The sequence below is a fragment of the Elephas maximus genome, chromosome 18, assembly GCF_024166365.1.
Source record: "Elephas maximus indicus isolate mEleMax1 chromosome 18, mEleMax1 primary haplotype, whole genome shotgun sequence".
Lineage (NCBI taxonomy): Eukaryota > Metazoa > Chordata > Mammalia > Proboscidea > Elephantidae > Elephas > Elephas maximus.
Genome location: NC_064836.1, coordinates 8,230,936 through 8,252,378, shown reverse-complemented (window position 1 = coordinate 8,252,378; position 21,443 = coordinate 8,230,936). Strand labels below are relative to the sequence as shown.

The 21,443-nt window shown below is 47.7% G+C and overlaps 2 protein-coding genes across 6 annotated transcripts in view; one reads left to right on the top strand and one right to left on the bottom strand.

The window, feature by feature from the left end:
• Nucleotides 1-3,972, bottom strand: part of NR5A2 (nuclear receptor subfamily 5 group A member 2) — a 149,250-nt gene extending 145,278 nt beyond the window's left edge. For 2 of the 5 annotated variants that reach the window (XM_049857816.1, XM_049857817.1), the window contains exon 1: nucleotides 222-3,095. Coding sequence is in view for 1 of the 5 variants with exons in the window: in XM_049857814.1 (XP_049713771.1) it covers nucleotides 3,393-3,474 (82 nt within the window). In the remaining 4 variants the exon portion in view is untranslated. The other 3 variants (XM_049857814.1, XM_049857818.1, XM_049857819.1) reach the window with 3 other exon arrangements.
• LOC126061707 (zinc finger CCCH domain-containing protein 18-like) overlaps nucleotides 3,473-21,443 on the top strand; it is a 96,644-nt gene continuing 78,673 nt past the window's right edge. Inside the window, exons 1-2 of the mRNA XM_049858462.1 lie at nucleotides 3,473-3,643; nucleotides 3,850-4,209. Coding sequence (XP_049714419.1) covers nucleotides 3,473-3,643; nucleotides 3,850-4,209 — 531 coding nt within the window. The remainder of the gene's footprint in view (nucleotides 3,644-3,849; nucleotides 4,210-21,443) is intronic.

Here is a 21,443-nt window from a genome sequence, read left to right as displayed (position 1 = left end):
GCAATGAACTTCACATGTTTCCGATCATCACTGCAAAATATAAACACCTTGAGATCGCCTCGTTGAAGTTAAACAGAAATCAGGCCGCGGCGACGCACGGCTCACGGCAGGGATCCAGTAACCGACTTTCTCTGGACGTAGCCGGGTACAGACGTCTTCGCAGCTAAAAGAAGGATAAACTATGACCAGGAGGTCAGTGGTCAGGAGACCCTAGGAATTACCTGATCCGGTCCCTCCCTGAGGCTCCGCGTCCACGCGGGGCCAAGTCCCCTAGCGCCGGGCGCGGGGCGATGGGCGCAGCGGCCGCGGAGGGTGAGGGACGGGTCCGCTCAGCTCGGCCCACGCCTGCACCCCTACCGAGCACCCTCTTGTAAAGCCCGGGGGCGCACCCGGTTCCCGCCTCTTGCTCAACCTTCGGCTGCACTACGGCGCACAAACAAGCCGAGTTTGTTTTAAGTTAATCAGTGGCATTTGCAGGGGGCGGGGCGCGGGGGATAGGGAACGGACGGCCGGGCAGAAGTTTCCTCGGATTTGTTTACCAAAAAGGAAAGAAAGAACCCCCACCCCAACGCTAAAGTGCCCCGTCATTTCATCACCACAGGGGCCTCCTTGCCAAAGACTAACCGGTTGCGGTGGAGTCGATTCTGACTCATAGCGACCCTATAGGACAAAGTATAAATTCCATAGGGTTTCCAAGGAGTGGCTTGGTGGGTTCGAACTGCCGACCTTTTGGTTAGCAGCCAAACTCTTAACCACTGTGCCACTAGGGCTCCAAATGACTAGGTTTTTTGTTTCTTTTTTTGCCAATGACTAGTTCTTTTTAAAAAATTTCCCCCCCTACGGATTCTCATAGCCTCCGGAAAGAGCCGTCGGGGGTTGGGGGGGGTCACTTGCAGTACCTGGCGACTGAGAGCAGAGCGCCGAGCAGCCAAGTTGAAGCATCTCCTCCCGAGACACAGAGCCCAGGGCTGGGGCTTACACCGGGGAGACTTAGAGTTTGGGGGAATCCGGGGAAAAAGGTGCCAGCAGAGGCAGGCGCCTGGGCTCAGCGAAATAGAAATAAAGGGATGCTGAGCGCAGTTCTCCCGGCGGTGCCAACCTGGGGTCCCGCCCTAAGAGGCCAGCTCTCGGGTTTGGAAACCTGGAGATTTGAGGAAGACTGGGTACAAGAAGTTTGCCTATAGCCCCTTTTTTCCTGTAACGTTTGACTATTGCCTAGAGGCGTGTTTTAGGGATGGAAAATAAGTGGGCTTTACCAAGGGTGTTCTTTTCTACTTCTCCTGACCCCCAACAAAATGAACTCTGACTTCGCACCTAAGCGGCCTAGAGAGGCAACTGCTAACAGAGGGGCTCAACGCACACCCCGGCGATCCGGCATTAGAAAGGTCGGGGCTAGGGATGGGAACCCTCTTGGAAAATCCAAAAACAGAGGCCGAGAGGGGAAACATGCCTCTGTGCGAGGCAGGGATATCTTTCAGGGTTTCCAAGTGCCCTCGTGTAGCCAAGTTAGGCATTTGGAGAACTAAATCCGTCGAGGCAAAGAAGTACCCGCGCTTTCCCTAGTCTTGGTCTTGAGAGAAGAGAAGAGGCGGCGGGGCATTGGAAAACGAGAACCGCAGAGCGGCGCGCAGAGAAGTTCCCCTTAAGTAGGACGCTGCGCGCTGTCGCGGGACCCAGTATCCAGCTCTCTTTCTAGGATGCGCGCCCACCGGTAGGACCACGGACGCGTCCCCAGGCCACAGTCAGGCTCTGAGGGTTAGGAATGGGGTCCCACTCCCCGGGGCCTCCTCCCTACGGGGAGGCCGCTAGTCCAGGAGGAAGGTGTGTCCAAGCTCTCCATGCGCTGTGTTGGAACCCGGGGCTGAGAGCGGCCGGCGACTCCTCCGCCCTGGTCACTGGGAAAAGCTAAGGCTCTGCTCTGAGGCGCAGGTCGGGTCAAGAGCGCCCGTTTTGAACTTCACAAAGAAAATGTTACGATTGTATCCTCCCTACCCCCTCAAATAAACTTATTTCTGCCTCCCCTACTTCTTGCTCTAGTGTCTCCCTGAGCTGCTTTTCCAGAGTCCGCGCCGGAACGAGAAGCAGAAAATTTCCGTTCCGACCGCACCCAGCCACCCAAAGGATTAGACCCTCTCCAGGGCGCGTGGCGGAGGGACCCCGGCCCGGCTTCCTCGCGCCACTTCCCCGCGCTCCCACCTTGCGGACCAAGATTTCAAGCAGGAAAGCCTCTTTGGGCCAACCGGCTTCCCCCAGGAGCCTGCCGGGAGACACAGAAGTTAGTTTCCTGGGCTCAGCCCACGGAGACTTCCACGACTCTCTACGGTGTTTAGAGAGACCCGGGGATCACGACGCGCCCCCTCCCATCATTCCCTTTGCCAGGGCGACGTCAGGCCCCCAGGCCCAAGCGCCCGAAACGCGCCGCCTACCCGGCACCGCCGCGTGCACCAGCCCTGAACTCTGCTCTCAACACCTCCCGGCCCTTTCAAGTTCGCGCAAGGGGATGGCAGGAAGCGTTCCGGGATCACAGGCCCGCCTGCCCGCACATCCTGCGTGCTGGAAGGGGCGAGGATGGAAGAGCGCCGGTGACTTTTCCTAGCATTGTTCCCTCCCTGGCCCAGGGCAACTGCGATAAACTTTTGAAGGGCTTAATACAAGCCAGACAGGAGTTCCTATTTGGATTGGAGTGAAAATGCAGCCAGAGGGATTTATTTGTTTTCTTGTTAGCAATCAAGAGCTGCAAAGCAAATGGGATTTCCATATCTCAGCTCTTGGATTGAAGAAGGGGCATTAAGCTAACCGTTGCGCCCCACCTCCAAGTCAGTGGGCAATCCCCGTGAAGGGGACTTTGGTTCCTTTCAGCTCTGCCTGTAATTTTAAAGTTGCCCCAATTCGCACCGGTGTCCACTCGGGCTTTTTGGGAGTGGCCAGGTCCATTCTAAAACAAGCCTCCTGGGGGTCCCCTTCCCTTCTCTTTCTTTAGTTGACTGTCCTAGGCAGGGTGCTCTCCCTCCGCACAAAAGCATTGGTTAAAGTTTCCACCGATTCCAAGGACCGAGAACCTGACATTCCATTTCTTAGCATGATCTCATTATTCCAAAGTACCTTTAGCCTGAAGCTGCCCATCTCCGGTTGCCAGAGTTCGAAGCCTCTCTTTTTCTTGATTATTAGAAGCGGCTAATTAGGCATTGCTTGGAAAACCTCCGCTCCGCATTGTTCAAAAGCCATGAACTTTTATGCCCGCATCTGGGGAGGGGGCCTGACGTCTGCGCGCCGCCCAGCAGTCCACCGAGCACCCAGATGGGCCATGCGCCTGGAGGGAGGTTGAAGCCCACAAGGCGAGCCCGGGGGAGGGGAAGCGCCGGGAGCCGGAGCGCTGCGTGGAGCCTCCTTACCTTGCATGTTTTCCGGCATCTGTCCCTGTTCCCCATGCGATCGAGCCAGTCCCAGGGCTTCCGTCTCCACTTTGGGCAGCATGACAAGGCGGCCGCGGGCGGGAATAGGGGGTCCGTGTCCGTCCGGAAGCCCAGCACCTGGACACGGGCAGCAGAGATTCAACTCCGGCGGAAAGAAGGAAGGGGGCGACCGGGGCGCCCGCTCACCTACCCGCTTGCCGTGCGCTCCTCCGCCTCCTCCCAGGCTGTCCGTCAGGACCACAGGCCCGGTCCTGTCTTGCAGCTCCGGAACTGCCCCCGAGCCGCAAGGAGGAGATCGGGGCTCCGAGACCAGGTGAAGAAGACGGCGTGTGGGTGCCCTGGCTCGGCTCTGCAAGTGCGGAGGCGGTGGTGGCCGCAGCGAGGGCGCAGCTGCCCGGGGCGCGGACCCGTGTGCGGCTGAGCTCCCGGCGGGCAGCGGAGGCAGCCGCGGGGCTGCTGCTACCGCTGCGGCCGGTGCCGCTGCCGCAGCTCCCGGACAGCTCGGGCGACTCCTTCCCCTCCCTCCACCCGCCCTCTGGCTCAGGATCAGCAGGGGTCTCTCTCTCTCTTCCTCTCTCTTCACTTCTCCTCTCTCTCCTCTCCTGGCCTCTCCGCCCCTTCCCCCTGTCCCTTTCTGTCTTCCTCTCGCTCGCTATGGCAAGTGTGGAGTTGTGAAGTTCCAGCCTCCCTCTCCTGCCGCGTTTACTCTTCTTGCGCCGTCCGAGAGCAGCCCTTTCCAGCCCCTGATGGTGATGGTGCTGGGAAGGAAAGGGGGAAGACGAGCAGGAGAAGGGAGGTAAGTAGGGCCGGGGGCAGGGGGAGGCTGCAGTGGGGGGTGGGCGAGATGTGGGGTGAAAACACTGAACTGGGACGTGGGTTCTGGACTCCGGTCGGACACCAGCCGCCAGCCAATGAGGATGAGGCGCATGCTCGGGTCCCCTCTCCTGCCCCAACCTCTTCACCCGCCTTAACCCCCTCCCACCACGCCGTGGTCTGGGGGCGGGGGGTGTAAATGCTGCTGGGGCGTACAGCTAGTGAGAAGCGACCTCTGTCTGATTGCGGCGGCGAAGGCTGAGCAGCTAGGGCGGTGATTTCCGCGAGCTGAGGGGAAGCGAGGAGAAGTGACGGGGCGTGTGTGGGTGTCCCCGTGTGTGTGTCGGTGAGGGGCTGGAGAGGGAAATAAACGCCCATTTAAACAACAGAAAGGAGGAAATGGATTTTGAATTTTTGTGGACCGCTCTTCTCAAACGCAGAGCTGATCCTCTGTCAAGGGTCCCCGGGCTTCATTGCCCCTCTGCTTTCAGTCGTCGGAGAGGCCCCGCGGCGGGACCTGGTAGTCCTGGAGGGACCGACCGCCCAGGCCGCCCGAGGGGACAACCCTGTCTTAAGGCCCTGAGTCAAGAGTTCATCATTTGACAGAGATAACTACCTGTTTCCTCACTCCCCCAGTTTTCTCTCACGTATAAACTTACAAACTGGAGCCCAAGATTATTGTGGTATCAGACGTCCCAGGTTTAGTGAACTGTGCTCTGTATAGGATACAGTCTCTTTGGTGGGGATCCACGTGAGGCCCAGAGGCCCAGCATTAAAAAAAAAAAAAAAAAAAGTTTTAAAGACCATCTGTTATGCAAACTCTTCGGCCACCAGCCCAGCCACATCTTCAGAGTTTTCAGATCTCATCCCAACAAGATGAAAACATTCTTTCCAGCCTCCTGACTGCATGCGAAATGCCTCATATTCAGGGTCTGCTGGGCAACTGGGTAATTGTCAAAGTCCACCCACAAGGGGGTGGATTTGAATCTCAATAGATCTGCATTTATTCTATTGGAATGACATAGACATTACACATTCAAAGTACCCTGTCCACTATTAAATGAATTGAAAAATATTCCAATCACTGCCATGAATAATCTATATTTTTATAATAGGTTGTTCATCCTCTACTCCCACCTGGCAATTCAGATACTGTCTCTGATTTGTCAGTTTGCTTTTTAAAAATATAATCAGAACCCAAGTTATTTAAACTTTGGTTTTACTGGTATCTTAGGATTTCGTGGGTACATTTGAACTTAGAAGGATCTGTCCTTTAGTTTGTATGGGAGGAAGACAATTGCCAAAATCGCTGACCCTTAAGATGTTCAGCTTTTCAGGATAACATCTAGTACTACTGTCAATACATTTTCAGTATTACTAGTTGTTTTCAGTATCACTGCTAATTAAAAATATACATATTATTATATGGTTCTGATTGGGAGACAGTCTCAGGGCTCAAGCCAGTGCTTGCCATGCTTTGCTTGTGGGCTCAGATGAACTTTGAAAATCGGTTTATTACAAAGCCTTAAAAGTAACCTCTTTCGGAGGGCGTATGAGGCACCGTGTGCAGCGCCTTATCAAATACCAGGTTGGCGGTGGTAGGGGACTGGGGGACTCCAGGTTTTAAGAGAAAGTTTCTGGGCCTCAACGTAGGAGGGAAAGTGCTCAGCTGGTGGAGCGGGAGGCAGAGGTTAAGACAGTTGAAAAAAGTAGAAGGAGGGCCAGACAAGATCTTGTACACGCAGCGCGGGAAGAAACCCTGCACGGACTTGAGGCTCAGGCTGGCTAACCTAGTGAGGCAAACTTTGTGATCACGGTCATAACGTCGGCTTCCGCGCTAAAAGGGACGCGCATGGGCCGCACTAGCATCTCCCAAGTCCAGGCCCGTCTGCCCTTCCTACCGTACCCTCTTCCCAAAAGAGGCAGCTAATGGTGGCAAAAGACCAGCTGGTGTTCATTTATCTCCCCACACAGGTAGACTTACAAAGAAAAATCTTCACAAAATGGGGGAGGGGGGGGGAAGGAGCTGGGGAGGAGCTTTTTTTTTTTTTTTTTTAATCCCTAGTTGTATCACAGAGGGAATGTCTGGGGCTTTTCGCCCTGCTTTGAGGGTCTGGTCTAGGCTGATCCCTTTGCAGTGAATCAGCCGGGCCCCTAAAGGGCTGGGTGTCTCAAGGGGAGAAAAAATTGCCTTTCCTGAGAGCCAGGGAAACTCCGAGCACGGAAGTCCAGCCCTGGGCTCTCCAAGGCACCAGCTCCCAGGCGGGAAAAGTTCCCTTGGGCCAGAACTATTGCGGGTCCCCTCGAGAGTCACTGAAGCACAGACTTGGCGATGGACGAGGGGAAATCTGCCACTGGAGTCGGTTCTTGTCAGAGACCCGGGGGCACGGGCACTCTTCTCCAGGTTGCTCCGAAAGTTTAGGGTGCGGCGTGGCCCCAGCCCTGGGCCTGATGCAGAGAGAGAGGCGGCGGTAATAAGCCTGTGACGCCATGCTCAGAACTGTCCTCGAAGTGCACCCTTCCCCCGACCTCCGAACGCCCTCAGCTTTCGGAACACTCACTCTGGTTCCTTGGCCCTCCCTTTCCGCCGGGCAGCGTTCCCCACAGGAGCCAGGGACTCACTGTGACTTGGTGACCTGGGATCGGGCTGTAGGTCCCCCAGAAAGTCTTCTCGGAAGGAGAACTAAGGAAGGGGGAGTCCCAGCACACGGCGCCTCTCGCCCGTTATCTGTGGGTGGCTCTGGATTGCTGGTGGGGAAGAGGGAGTTGGGGGGTGTGTACCGTGAGGGGCCACAGCCAAGTAGACGCGGAAGGGGTGGCAGTTGGGATATAAGTAGGTGAAACAGGGCCTGGGCGGGCTAAATGCTGATGGCAGTGGTGGTCTGGACTGACCGACTGGCAGACCGACCAGCAGGAGCACAAGGAGCCCCTGCGTGCGGGCAGACACATCCCATCCTCCGCAGTATCTTACTGTCTTACCAACAGGCATTCTACCTTGCTGGAAGCACCCTTAGGAATCCAACCCTGGTCTTACTGCTGAGGGAAATGTAACTGGTGGCCAAGACCTGAGACCGGAACCCAAGGGGCCAGGAGGGAGATGCCTCAGCTTCAGCGACCCTGCACATTCTAAAATTGCCCCCTCTTTTCCCTCTGCCAACTTCTGGCAAACTTCTCTCCCCTTTTCCCTTTTCCCTCTTCCCCTACACCACTTCCTTCTTGCCTGCAAGACTAGTCCCCAACGCTTGCCCTTCCCGGTTCTGACTTTGTCTTAAAGTGTTGATTGACGGTTGCAATTACAAAGGATGATGGCTCGGGGAGGCTCCTGCAGCCTTGATGAGCTGGAGAAGCGCAGTCCTGGCATATTTTATCCAAGCTCAGCGTTATGGGGCCGTGCGCCCCACTCACCCGGCGGGCTCGAGCTGAGGAGCTCTCGCTCTCCCCACTCGCGAGCAGGCAACTGCCTTGCTCTCTTCCCCCAACTCCACCTTTCTGCGGTGCCGCGCCGTGGCTCAGAGGACGAGTCCGGAACAACCTGCCCTTGACCTGACCTGAGAAATGCCTGTCGGTCCCACGCGCTTATGTGTGGGCTGCAAAAGGGATGAAATGTCGAGATTTGCAGGGGCGGTTCAGATTTCCCGGGCTCGACAAGTACAGGTCCAGCAAGACCAGAGAGGTGAACCCTTCGCCCCGGCGCCCTGGGGAAGAAGGCTCAATTGACCTACCAAACCTCACACCAAACTTGCAAACCTTCACCTTTGGAAACAGTTTCTAATGCCTCCTCCTTAATTGCTAGTTGTTGAGACCAGAGTAATTACATTCTTCTTTACCACGAATCTGTTTTTTTCAGCCCCGGGAGGAAGCTTTTTTTTTTTAATTAATTAAAAAAAAAAAAAAAAAGCCAGATCTCCACAGCCTGGCCAGGGTGGCCCAAAGCCGGGGAGAAGCAAATTTGTCAGCCATCTGAGGCTTGTTTTCCTGCCCCTCCCACCTGAAAAGCCCATCAGAAGCTGCTTCTGCCTTTCTCTCAAAGTTCAGTTTTGCAGAGACTCCAGAGTTCTCCTCCTGGTTCAAAGGGCCTGGCCACTTGCTCCTGCTCCCGGTCTCCCTCGCACCGGCAGGTTGCGCTTTGTTTTAGAAAGATGGATTAGATTTCAGTGCAGCCACGTAAGTTACCGAAGATCACGGTATTGGCTGAAACTTTGAAAAAACAAACTTTAGAAGTGAGAAGTTGTGCGATGTTTAAAAAAAAAAAAAACTCTCTACTGCAAGTGTAAATAAGACATCAACCGCAACCACTGTTGGAGTGAAAAACTGCTGCCGCTTTAGACATGCTACCCCGAAAGCCTGCCTGTTAGGGGGAGCCCGCAAATGGCAATCGATCCTCAATCACTACGGGAATACATTGATATATTATGGCACAGTCTTTACTAGAGAGGAAACTAATAGTCGAAGCAATTATCTGGATAAGCCTGGCTCCTCCACCTCTTCTCCCAGGCAATATCCCATCTCTCTGAAGGCAAGGTGGGGTTTTTGGAGAGTTTGGCTTGGATTATTGAAACCTGCCGTTCTCTGTGTCAAAGGGCGCTGAAGAATTTCTTTTGACTTCATTTTCCTTGGGGCTATTGCCCCAACCCAGGGGTCCGGGCACCCCTCTCCATAGTATACTTAGGTATACTCTTCGGTGCTCTTCGATGTGAACAGGGAGATCCAGTCTGGAGAGAGGGGCTGGGCTGGGGAAATAATCTCGTGCAGATGGTCCAATCTAATCTCTCTCTTCCTCTCTGTAATTGAAATGGAGATGTGAGTCAGCTCCAGCTCTCGGAACCACCCTCGTGAGGAACCAGAACGATGAAGTTCACAATGACGATCCTGGCGCCAGCAGGCCACCAAGTGCTCAGAAGAAACTCGCTGAAGATTTATAATTCTACCCCCCCCCCCGACGCCTCAACCAGGACTAGGATCTAACTCTTTAGCACTAGATTATTCTAGACTTTCATTCAAGTGTATAGGGCCAGACCGGAAGTTTCTTGAGGGAAGAGGTAACGTCCTGCATTGCTTTAGAATTCCTTGAGGCACGCTGCACTGGGATGGGCCCTTGGGAAATGATTCCCTTAAAGAAATCCCCCCTTGCTCTGGGGGTTTCTGGTTCCTAAAGCCAAAGAGCGCCAGGCGGGGCAGAGATGTGGACGTCGAGCAATTTGGGGACGTGTGGCGCGGAACTAGGGAAGGTGTTCAGGTCCCTGTCGTTATAGGAGCTGTGCGGCCCAGCAGGCACAGACTCCTCCTCCAACCTGCCTTCAATTTGAAGACAACTTTGGAGATCAGCAGATGGTGGCCCGCGTGAGCCAGGGCTTGGGACAAACTCATTCGCTTCCCTCCGGGGTTTCTTGTCTGGAAATTGTGATAAGTTGCTTCGGGGACCTGGAGGCATATTCTGACTAACTTTTCTTCCCAGTCTTCTAGAGACGGCTGCAGGGAGCAGATCTCAGGCGGAGGGGTGGCGGGCAGGAGCTCCATGGTCTAAATTCTGCGCAAGGAATCCGGCAGCTGAAAAATGTTAGCGCTGCGAGTGTGACCAGTCTGTTTCACCTGAGGATACACACCTGGTTTGTCAAAGTGCTTACAAAACAAGATGCTTCAATGCTTTTTTTTTCGTCCCATCTCCTCCCTCCATGGGGCGGGGCAGCCGTCTGTTTCTTGGGGGTGGGGGGGAGTCCTCTTTCTCTGGTCGCTCATTTCCAGCCATTTCCCTGCCCTCCCCTCACCCACCACCTCTCCATAACGAGTAGATGTTGTGAATTTCCTCCCAGTTCTCTGTTCGCCCTTTGTCTGTAGCCCTGTTTTTGTGAGTTATCAGTGTTCACTATACAACTGTAAGCTAAACTTCATCCAAACGGCAAAGCTTTCTTCCCAGGAACCTCAGAACAGGCGACCAGAAGTGCCTTCCCACCTCACCCGGCTCTGATCTAAACCCTCCCACAGGCCGTCTCCGCCCCCTTCCCCACACACCACTCCCCATCCCGCCCTTCTGAATTCTACGGGCTTCCCCCATCGGATTTCCACAGTGGTGAAAAGGAAGGTAAAGAGCCATTTACAAAGTCTTAAGCACTAAATGCCTTTCAGAAGAAAACCTGAATGGACCAACAGTGTTTCAATCATGGTTCCATTATACCAACAAAGGCAAGTAATTTCTGCCTTGAGGCCCTAAGAGAATGGATTTCAGAATCATACTTTACAGTGCATTATCCTGACAAGCTGAGTGATCTTGGTTAAATCACTTAACCTTTCTGATTCCAGTTTAACAAAGTAAACTTTATAGCTGAATGGGACAGCACTCCTAAAGTGGTATACCTGGCTGATAAAAAACTGATACTTACTAAAAATGGGTTCTGCTTTGTCTTTCTCTCTCTCCCCTAACTTGACCAAAAGTTATCTTTCTGTAAAGAAAATAACTACAAAGGGAATCACCATTCTAGGACAACTAGAAATATACCTTCTAGTAGGAAGTACTTTCCATCTTGACTGGCTTGCAGTGCCTTACACAGTCCTCAGGGACAATCATATTACCCCCCCTCCCCCGACAAAATTGCTCAGCAACTTTTTTTGTCCCGACAAAATTGCTCAGCAACTGCTCCATGGTCATCTGTATTTAGGTTATTTGGAGCTTAAAAGTTAAGTATGTCTTTTCTTACTTATCAATCACACAAAACTGCACATAACAGAACTTCCCAAAAGAATAAAAAAAGAGGCAGCCTTTATTAATTTGTCTGGTCAATTTCTGGCTCTCCCTGGTCTAATCTGTCAAGCTCACACTGGTCATATTTCAACTCTTCTCCAAGGCCTCACCAGAGCACAATGCTCACAAGCTCCTGAGTTTCCTTGAAGCCAACAGGATTTTAGAAAAGATTTTGTTCCAACAAGGTGAAGAGTGAGAAAGTACTACTGAGCTATGTTCTGGGCCATGGGAGCAAAGCTGTTTGACTCTTGCCCTGCCTACAGCATCCCTGGAAGTGGCTGGGGGAGGCAGGACCAGAAGCCTTCTCTAGCTCAGCTCACGTTCAAGGCTGAATCCAAGACAACCCTAGACATAGTGTCTGGGTTGGAGGGGTCAAGTAAAGGAGAAAAGCCTCACCAAGCCGCTGTCTTCCCTTTCTCCATAAATCTCACTTGGTCTTAATGAAATCCTTTGACCCCAGTTGTAACTGTGGATCCAGGCCAGATACTGGATTGGAGATGGATTGGGACAGGGAAGGAGAGAAGGCACCAGAATTTAGCTTCCTGGAAGGAACTGGCAACAAGAATTAGGATATGGACTTGGTTGACTAAGCGTTCTAAACTACACTGCAAATTAAACTCGCTAGAGGTTAGGGTGATATCATGGGTTTTCTCACTTTCCACTGAATGGTGTCTACTTTTAGAGAGCATTCTGGGCACAGCTAGTTAGAGGTTATCACCGGAATAAAATCAGACACCAAGAGAGTTAAGGGGATCAGACACCAAACCTTACATCACAGGGCTCAATATAGAGTTTGTATTGTGCATGATACACCCCTAACTATGCAGGTATAACTTTCATAGATAATGTACAATATTATATTGAATGTGCATAGTATATTCTTTAAGGGCACTTAATTTGAAGGGCTAATGTAAATTTAATACAGGTCAAAGAATAACATTGGGCACATTGCAGGGGGAAAATGCACACTTGCTCTAAGACATGTTTCTACCACACGAATTTGGCTCTTTTGCTTATATAGACAAGGACTTCGTAATTACTTTTTTAAAAAAGCATCTGTCAAATTAGTACTGCAGATCATTCAGTACAATCGGCCCACTTGGGGAAAAGAAAACAACCTAGACCAGAAACCAAGAATCCAGCAGTGTCCCAGAGCTTGTTAGTTTAAGGAACAGTCTGGTTAGAGGGTCTGCTGTTCTTTCACTGTACTGAACATGATCTTGCAGGTAGGCAGAAGGACCCACTTTGTCTTAATTCTACTTCTGTTTATGAGCACAGATAGCTATACACAACTTTCATGTAACCACCAGTGTTTGCAGAAGAAAATGTCATGCTGAGAACTGTTGGAGACAGCTTTTTAAATAAAGGCACAGACATTTCCTGATACAACACATATGGGTTTGTGTGGCCTTGGAAAGTCAGATCTCTACACACATTGGACTCAATATTGTGGACCACTCCCATTCCCACCTGCAATTTGCCATCTCGAAGCCACCAAGGGACCTCAGACACTCTCCACAGTTGTGTCTGTTCATTCTTCTCAGTGAGCCCACCCTGGGCAGTGTCAGAATGATCCCAATTCAAGGGGCAACTCTCATTCAAGGATGGGGTCAGCCCCTTCAATCTAATCTTCAATCTTAGGACTCCGTATTGCCCCCTGCCCCTCAGGTATTTGGATGGTTCTATTCAGCCAAGAACCCCGGGAACGACGACCCTCAGCACTCCTTGGAGTCTACGCAGTGAAAACATGGCGCGCTGGTGCCAGCAGCTGCCTCCAAGTCACTGAGATGTTGCAAATGGGGACATCTCACAACCACCTGTGGGGTTGTAATACCTGGGGAGGGGGCAGGCAGTGTGCCTAGGCAGGGAAGGGGTGGGTGGCTGCGAACCAGATCGGGAAAGAGGTCTCTTAACGGAAAATTGCCTGGAATTTTTGTCATCCTGGTATCTGGCTCCGGGAAGTGCCCGGACGGGTTTGGGGTAAGACCGCTGAGATCCGGTGAGTCCCTCCTTGGGAAAATCTTTGAGTCGAGGTCGCCAGCAGTCCCTCCCCGACTAGAAAGGCGGTCCGCTGGCCCCGGCCCTATGTCTTGGGGCCAAATCCCGACTAGCGCTGCTGGTTATATTTACGCTCTGTATGGACCCGCTTCTGTCCCAACATAGCTAGGGCGGTGTGAATGCGGGGTGCGGTCGGCGACAATGCAACTGTGCCGCGGTTGCAGAGAAAAGTGCAAAGCATCTCCACCCCTCACTTTACCCTCTTTAATTCACCCTCTATTTTTTTTATCCCCAGCACCAATGCCCACCCTCCGAAACACGGTTCAAGAACACTCTTCTTCGCCTAAAGTTCAGAACTGCAGTCTCGCGTCCTTCCTTCCCTCTCAGCCTGGGGTCTGGGGCCACCGCGGGATCCGCGTGTGTGGTCTCCAGACTAGGCTCCCCCCTATATCGGCAGCCCCCAGCCCGGAGCTGCGGGGTGAACCTGGGATCGCAGCGCGCGGGCGCGAGTCTCTGAGCGCGCTTCCCCTGGGGCGCGCACAGCCCGCGTCCCCGGCTCCAGCGCGCTCTCGCAGCCCTGGACGCCGAGCCCCGCAAACGCGCAGCGCGGTGGCTGACTGCAGGGACTCCTCGCTAGCGCACCGCGGAGGGTTTGCCAGGAGAAAAACAGCTTGAAATGGTTTTGTGTTTTGCTTCCAGCTCCGTTCTTGTGCCCATACTTTCTTTTATCTCCAGAGCAATTGATTCTCTGTTGCATTCTGCATGCCTTTCCCGTGTTTTCTTTTTCGTAAGTACAGAACGTTTTTCCGGTAACTATTTCCTCAATTGATAACTTTAGGGTGCAGTTGGCCCATAAAAAAGCAATCAGTGCATTCAGTGGAGTCAGCTGGCCACCAAGGGGGAAGAGAGGAAAAGCCCAAACCTTGATTTTCCTTCTTGTTAACGACGGAACAAGAGTTTGTAAGAGGCCCAGAGAAAGTCCGGGAGGTGGGATGGGATGAGAATCCCAGCCAAGAAGGTACTACAAGAAAAAGTATAGGTCCTTCAAAAGCTAGGCGAAAGGGGAAAAAAAAAAAAAAAAACCCAAAAGAAAGGGGATATTTTCCAGCACACTGCTAACTACAGACAACTGGGAATCGCTTCCCTTCAGTCTTCTGATTTTGATTGATTGATTGTATTCTGGCTGTAAAATCAGCGAATGTGTGACTTCACTTTTTTTTTTATGAAACAAGTTTTACTTATATCTGTTTATGAAAACAAGACATTCATTATTTGGAAAACTACTGTAACTCCTCATTTCTAATCCTTAACTAGTGGTGGTCTGGCTTTTTTTTTTTTTTCATGACTTTGCATCTGCCAGAAAAATAAACGATTTTTCTACAGTATCTGCAATGAATGAGACACCAGTGGTGTGGTGTGGCAGAACTTGAAACTTCACAAATATTTGAAAGCTATCTGTTAAAGTTTCATCAAGGATCACTCAATATGGTTAACTTCAGATCTCTAATTTTGGTCAAATTTTAGCTTATTAAAACTATCAGAAAATATTAAGAATAAATTGATATGTGATACATTGTGTTTTCTGGCTGTTTTAGGCTAAAAGAATGATATCCAAAGACACTGACTATATTGAATAGTATTCATATGATGAAATAGCCCCTTGCTTTTTTTGAACTACAAGAAGGATGTGTGTATATAAACATGGGCTTATCACGTTCTTCAAATAAGCACAATAGAAAAAGCAGTGACTTAGAATACAGATTTCATCACTGAGATTAAATTATGCATATTAACATAGTAGCAGAATAATAAACAGATGATAAATAGAGCAGCTCCTACTTACCAGTAGGTGTAAGTCCATACTTCAGAGATTCTCGTAAATCCCTGGTATCTGAATTAGAAGACATTCTTTGTGATATTATAGGCGGTTCTTTGACTTATGGCAGAAATCATTGAGTACAAGAAAAAAGGCAGCTTGTCAGATTTTGTGGCCTTGGAAAGGACACATCAGACTACAGTAACCCTTAGTGAAAGTTAAGAAAAGCAAAAAAAAAAAAAAAAAAGTCCAAGAATTCACAAAGTTACAAGCAAGTCTTTCCCTGGACTCTACTTTTTCATGCATCAGTGACCTGCTGTAAACCATGTATCCAGTTTCATGATGGTTTCTAATCAGAAGAATGGAAACTTTTGATAGGTTTGGACTGATCACATGACTCCATGCAGGTTGATAAGAGGACCCTGTTATAAAGTGACAGCAAAAGAGATAAGAACTGTTGGCAGATAATGGCAAAGAAATGATTAACTCAGAAGTGGAGAGGTGCTATGCAGCACAGAGAGTGGAAAGTTGTAAAACTATGGGGTCAGAAGATCATACTTAGTGGATAAAACTCCAAACCAGCTTAAATCCACTAACTAAACTTAGGCTTGTGACATGCCCCCTGATGTCATCGCCTCTTTGCATAGACGAGGACAGACAGCTCTTTTGACCTCTGTAAATACATTTTAGATGATAACATTGGCAGGCATTAATTCTTTTAAGTGATGACTGTAAATATGATTGACACTTTGAAATACTACAAGTAGCATTTCCAAGCTTATGGTCATTCATTTATTCATATTTTTGTTAGCTAACCTTTTTATCATGCCTACTCACTAGAAGAGGAACTAACCTTAGCTTTTTGTACATAGGTCAGTTGGTTAAAAGGCAGCCTAGCTCTTTATCCCAATAAAGTAAAATGTGTACTTTGAGGTTAATGATGGCAAAATCGTGACTGTAATACATTTAAAGCTATTATTCTTTGCTTGGCTCCGTGGAGAAAATTTGGATCACTATTCACCATGGTCTACTGAACTGAATGTATGAAAGAACTGTTAACTCAAATGACCAAGGGTAGTATGCTTGTTGAATATCCCCATTGTTCTACAAAGTAATAAAGTCTAGATTCTTAGAGAAATACATGTCTTTTCTCACATTGTGGAATAATTAGCTGGTTTTCTTGTTTGCTTTGATTTTGCTAAGTAAAGTTACAAATTTGGCAGCTTGTTAGAAATTACTTCTTGCCCTGGTCATCTACATAGCCCTTAGCTGGTAACACTTTATGCAAATGATAAAACAAATCAGATTCTGTCTCACCATCTACTGAGTTTTTTTCTCTGGTAATTTTAATTCTAAGGCTGCAATTTCAGCTGGATTCGACTGAGGTTAATTTGATTTTTATGTAGTATAAGTTATCACAGTCTCAAATGGTTTATGACACATCCAAGGGGTTGCTATTACCCATATTTTGAAACTTGATGCTGAGGCTATACAAACATCCCAAAGGTCCACAAAACCAAATGGAGCCAACTTTTTTCTTCTTTTGCCTGATATTCTATCTGGATAAAACCTAATGTTTGCATGCAGCATTTTTCTCATTTAAAATGTTATTTTTTAATGTTCAGTTTTACTGCATATAGTAAAAAAAAAAAAAGACCAACAGTAGCTTAAATAAGATAGATGTTTATTTCTGTATAAAAGAAGCTCAGAAGCAGGTGATCCAGGGAAAATATGATAGCTCTATAAAGTTGTTTAGGACCAGGGCTCCTTCTATCTATCATCCATCTCTTATCCTCGTGTTTTAAGATGGCTGCTGAAATGCCAAGCATCACTTCCAGGAATCAGAATGGAGGGCGGGGGAAGTAGCATGCTCCTTTTAAGGACATTTCCAGAAAGTACCACAAAGACCCTTGGTTTACATTTCACTTGGTAGAACTTAGACATATACCCATACTTAGTTGCAAGGAAGGATGAGAAGCGAAGTTTTTAGCTGAGCAGCCAAATAAGTATTTCATACTAGAAAAAAAAAAGGGTTGGGTAATTACAATCATCTTTGTTCTTTGCTGTTATTTCTCTGAATAATCCAATAATAATATGGCACAATACTGGAGATATACCCATGTATATATTAGAGGACATAGGACTACTGAAAAGCAGCTGCTCTCTTAAAAATTATTTAGGACCCCACCCCAAAGTTTTGCGTACATCTATTAATACTTTTACTGTATTAGAAATTAAAATTGAAAAAAATTCAAAAGGTTTAATTAATTTAAAAATAGCAACAACTAATCTGTTACACATTAATATAAATAACATATTATAATTAAAAATAACTGTATTTTCCAAAATAAAATAAGGAGTGGCATTTTCCCAATTCTTTTTAATGTCTGGCTTAAGAGAAGACAACTGGGTTCTCATATCTGCTTCTGCATTCAGTCTGTAGTGATATACTGTTTTGTTTGAAGTATAGAAGAAAATTTACCTCACAGACATGAAGTTGGAAAAGCCTTTTCAGATAATTGTGTCTATTTTTCTTTGACACTATGCCAAAACTTGACAAGTGGTAGCTTCTTAAAGATTAGTTAAAATGTGGAATCTAAAGTCATATCTGTGAACTTTTTGAACTCTGTTACATTAAAACCCATTGGCCTATTTTATGCTGTTAATGTATCTTTTACATATGCATGATTTAGGCATGCATGACTTTGTATCACGTATTGGCCAGTTAGAAAATATGGGTTCAGGCAGTTATGCGCAACTTGCAAATATAGACATAGTTCATGATACAATATCAAAAATTATATTGACTAATATCACTACAGATCTCATCAGAAGCCTTTAAATATTGGAAAGCTGTCAGACTCATGGTGGCAGATACAGGTTTTCTAACATTCAGATCTCCAACTTAAAGTTTGAATTTTTTCATTGGGAGAAATACCTTCTGTCTTTTCCCTTAAAGTAACAGATGCACTTCATTCATATTTGAGAAAACGCCTCCAAAATACCCATGACCGAATAATCAGAGTTTGCCTGTCAGTCCTTCTTTCAAGTACAAATGATGTTCTGTGACAAAAGCCACCAAGCTCACAGCTTAGGCTTAAGCACTGCTTGATACTTGAAAAATCTTAAATGACTATGAGAAGTACAATTAAGGGAGAAATTTAATTCTCAGGGCTTGACTCACTTAGCTGTGTTCTGAAAGAGCAGCGTGTTAATTTTTACAACCCACCTCATATATGGAATACCCTAATTGATGTTTTAGTAGTCCCTGAGTGGTGCAAAAGGTTAAGTGCTCGACTACTAGCTGAGAGACTACCACTGGTCGAGTTTTAGGCACCCAGAGGCACCTTGGAAGACAGGCCTGGTGATCTGCGTCTGAAAGGTCACACAGCCTTGAAAACCCTATGGAACAGTTCTGCTCTGCACACCTGAGGTTGTCATGAGTTGGAATCGACTCAATGACAAGTAACAACAACAAAATTGATCTCTATCCAGAGAATATGTTTTTATAAAACAATTGTTTTTATAAAACATAGTGAGCTGTTAATTGCACCTACTCTTTAAGAAGATACACTTCCATATTTGTATTTGTGTGAAACTGGGGATGTGTCTGAATAGCGAAGATATCGGAATTGGATTAAAATAGATTATGTCTTCTTTTGTTAAATATTATTAGTTATTTTTCTCCCTACGGCCACTATGAGTTGGAACCAACTCGATGGCACCTAAAAACAACAACAGCAAAGGCGTCGAATAGGAGGCGTGTTGGGACTTCTTCTGTGAAGGGAAACGTTTCCAGGTCTCCGCAGGGTTGGCATGCTATCCAGGCGCTGCCTGTTCTGAACAGGCAGTGAAGGGATTTGTGGATGTGGGGGAGCTGGCTGCTCACCATGGGAGTCTTTGACTTTGGCTACTGCTACAGCTTTTCATCTCTTTGCAACAAATGTCAAGATTATTTAATTTAAAAATGCGCCTCCCCACATGTTGGGATACATTGTCATTTGGTTAGAACACTGATCTCTGGATAAACAGTTTTATTCATTTTCCTCAGAGCAGTACAGTTAGTAAACTCAAGAATATTTTCTTGAGACCTTGAAACTTTGTATACAATGACTTGGGGCTTGTGAGGGGCAATTCCAAAAGAAATGTGTGCCTGGAACTAAGAGTCAAGAACAGATGAATAGAAAGTAATGATATAAATGAACCCTGGTGTCTCAGTGGTTAAGCACTCAGCTGCTAGCTGAAAGGCCAAACTCACCAACTGCTCCACAGAAGGAAAGACCCGGCCATCTGCTGCCATAAAGATTGTTGTTGTTGTTGTCAGGTGCCGTGGAGTCGCTTCCGACTCATAGCTGCCCTGTGCACAACAGAAGGAAACACTGCCCGGTCCTGCGCCATCCTTACAATCGTTGTTATGCTTGAGCTCGTTGTGGCAGCCACTGTGTCAATCCACCTCGTTGAGGGTCTTCCTCTTTTCCGCTGACCCTGTACCCTGCCCCATAAAGATTATAGCCTAGGAAACCTTATGGGGAAGTTCTACTCTGTCACATGGGGTTGCCATGAATCAGAATCAACTTGATGTCACCCAACCACACACCAAAAATAGACAAACCAATCGCTATGGAGTCGTTTCTGATTCATGGCTACCCCAGAACTGCTCCATAGGCTGTGACCTTTCAAAAGCAAATCACCAGGCCTTTCTTCCAGGTGTTTCTGGGTGGATTTGAACTGCCAACCTTTTGGTTAGTAGTTGAACATTTGACCTTTTGTGCCAGGGACCCCAAATCCCTTATACTTTCTCTTAATGACCACATTATAATCCAGTTAGCTCAGTGGTTTAAATTAGAATGTTGACAAGGCTACCGTTCGAGTTTTCATTCCGACGGAGGAAAAAATTTTATAAAGGAAGAAATTAGTTGCAAGGTCATACTGATACCTGTTAGTAGGAGCCCTGGTAGCACAATGGTTAAGTGCTTGGCTGCTAACTGAAAGGCTGGTGGTTCCAACCCACCAGCAGCTCTGCAGGAGAAAAGACCTGGTGATCCGCTCACATAAAGATTACCACCTTGGAAACCCTACAGTGCAGTTCTACTCAGCACCATAGAGTTGCTATGAGCCAGAATGGACTCGACAGTACCCAACAACAACAAGCTCTGGCCAGGGATTACAAAGTTGTGCCTCAGTTATGAAGGGATCAACAAGATACAGTTACTGTGCAGTTAATGAGGGAGGAGACCTTTTCTAAAATTTTGACTGGATGAAAGTACTGGGTAAGTTTAAATATACATTTATGCCACTGTGTAGTATGAATGTTAAAATTTGAAATTTATTTTATTCTCTTAGGTTTCTGGAAGAAAATCTGCCTCTACCAGTAACTAAAGCCCACGTGTATACATTTTCAACCTTTATGTGGTTTCAACAATGTTAACACTGATGCTTTTTTTTTTTTAAATTAAGCAAATGGGGTGTGTGTGTGTGTGTGTGTACAGATAATTTGTAACTCAATCTATGAACATTGGTTGTAACAAAATTCCACACATCAGGTAAGTATGAATCAGAATGGACTCTGACAGCAATACGGTTGGTTTTTGGGTTGTCTGATGATATGCTTTACAGAATTTGGTCCTGTTTTTGTTGTTGTTGTTTACTCTGATTACTTGTTCATTTCCCCTCCTGCCTCCACTTTATGTCACTTGAAATGTTGGGAAACAGCATCTGAATGATAAAAGTGCCTTTATGAAGAGACCAACGGAAGAAGGGAAATGAGAATAAAGAAAAGCTTTCCACTTTCTCCTTTTACCACTGTCTTTCAGCTGTTCTGCTGGCTCTGAACCCTGCTCAATTCTGACTCTCCTCACTGGGTCAGAAACAACTCAGCTTTCTATGGGTTTTGGGCAGTGGTGTCACTAGACTTGGTGTCACCCCGTTCAGTCACTCACTGTGTCACCCCCCAGGGCCCTCCTCCTGTACCAGGCTGTACAGGATACTTAGTAATGTTTTTGTAATAATGTTACCCATAAGTCATAACTCCCACATAAATCACTCCTTCTTTTCCTTCAGCTACACTTCATTTTCAAAACAGTTATTGATGTAGGTTCACGAACACTAATCACCATAATAGACCCCGAACCAAACCTGTTGCCATCAAGCTGATTCTGACTTACAGTGACCCTATATGGTAGCTAAAACACCCGAAAGTGTGACAAAATCAAGTGACTATAAAAACACCTGCAGCAAAGGAAATGGCAAGCAGCTTGTGCTTATAGCGCGTGCAGACTAAACCATGTGATTCGAAGCATCGCTGTAATTGGGTAATAATGACAACTCTGGAGAAATTTAGAAGGTTCAAAAAATAAATTAGCATAGTTTTAGCCTTGTAGATATATTGATATATGTAAGCTGGGCTTATGAAAAATGTTTTTGTTGTCATAACTAACTACAGGGATATTTTTATAGACAGTCATTTTGGTGTTATCCCCTCTGACAGTGTCACCTGATGCGATCTGCACCCCTGGCGCTCCCCAAGTGACATCACTGAGTTTAGGTGCCTTAGAGTTTGGGAGACCCCTTGAAGTCAGAATCAGAAGTGCCCACAGCTGCCACTGTGGTCAGAAAGGGTGCTGGAGATAACCCCAGTTAAATAGCCACATGACCCTATAAAACTGAA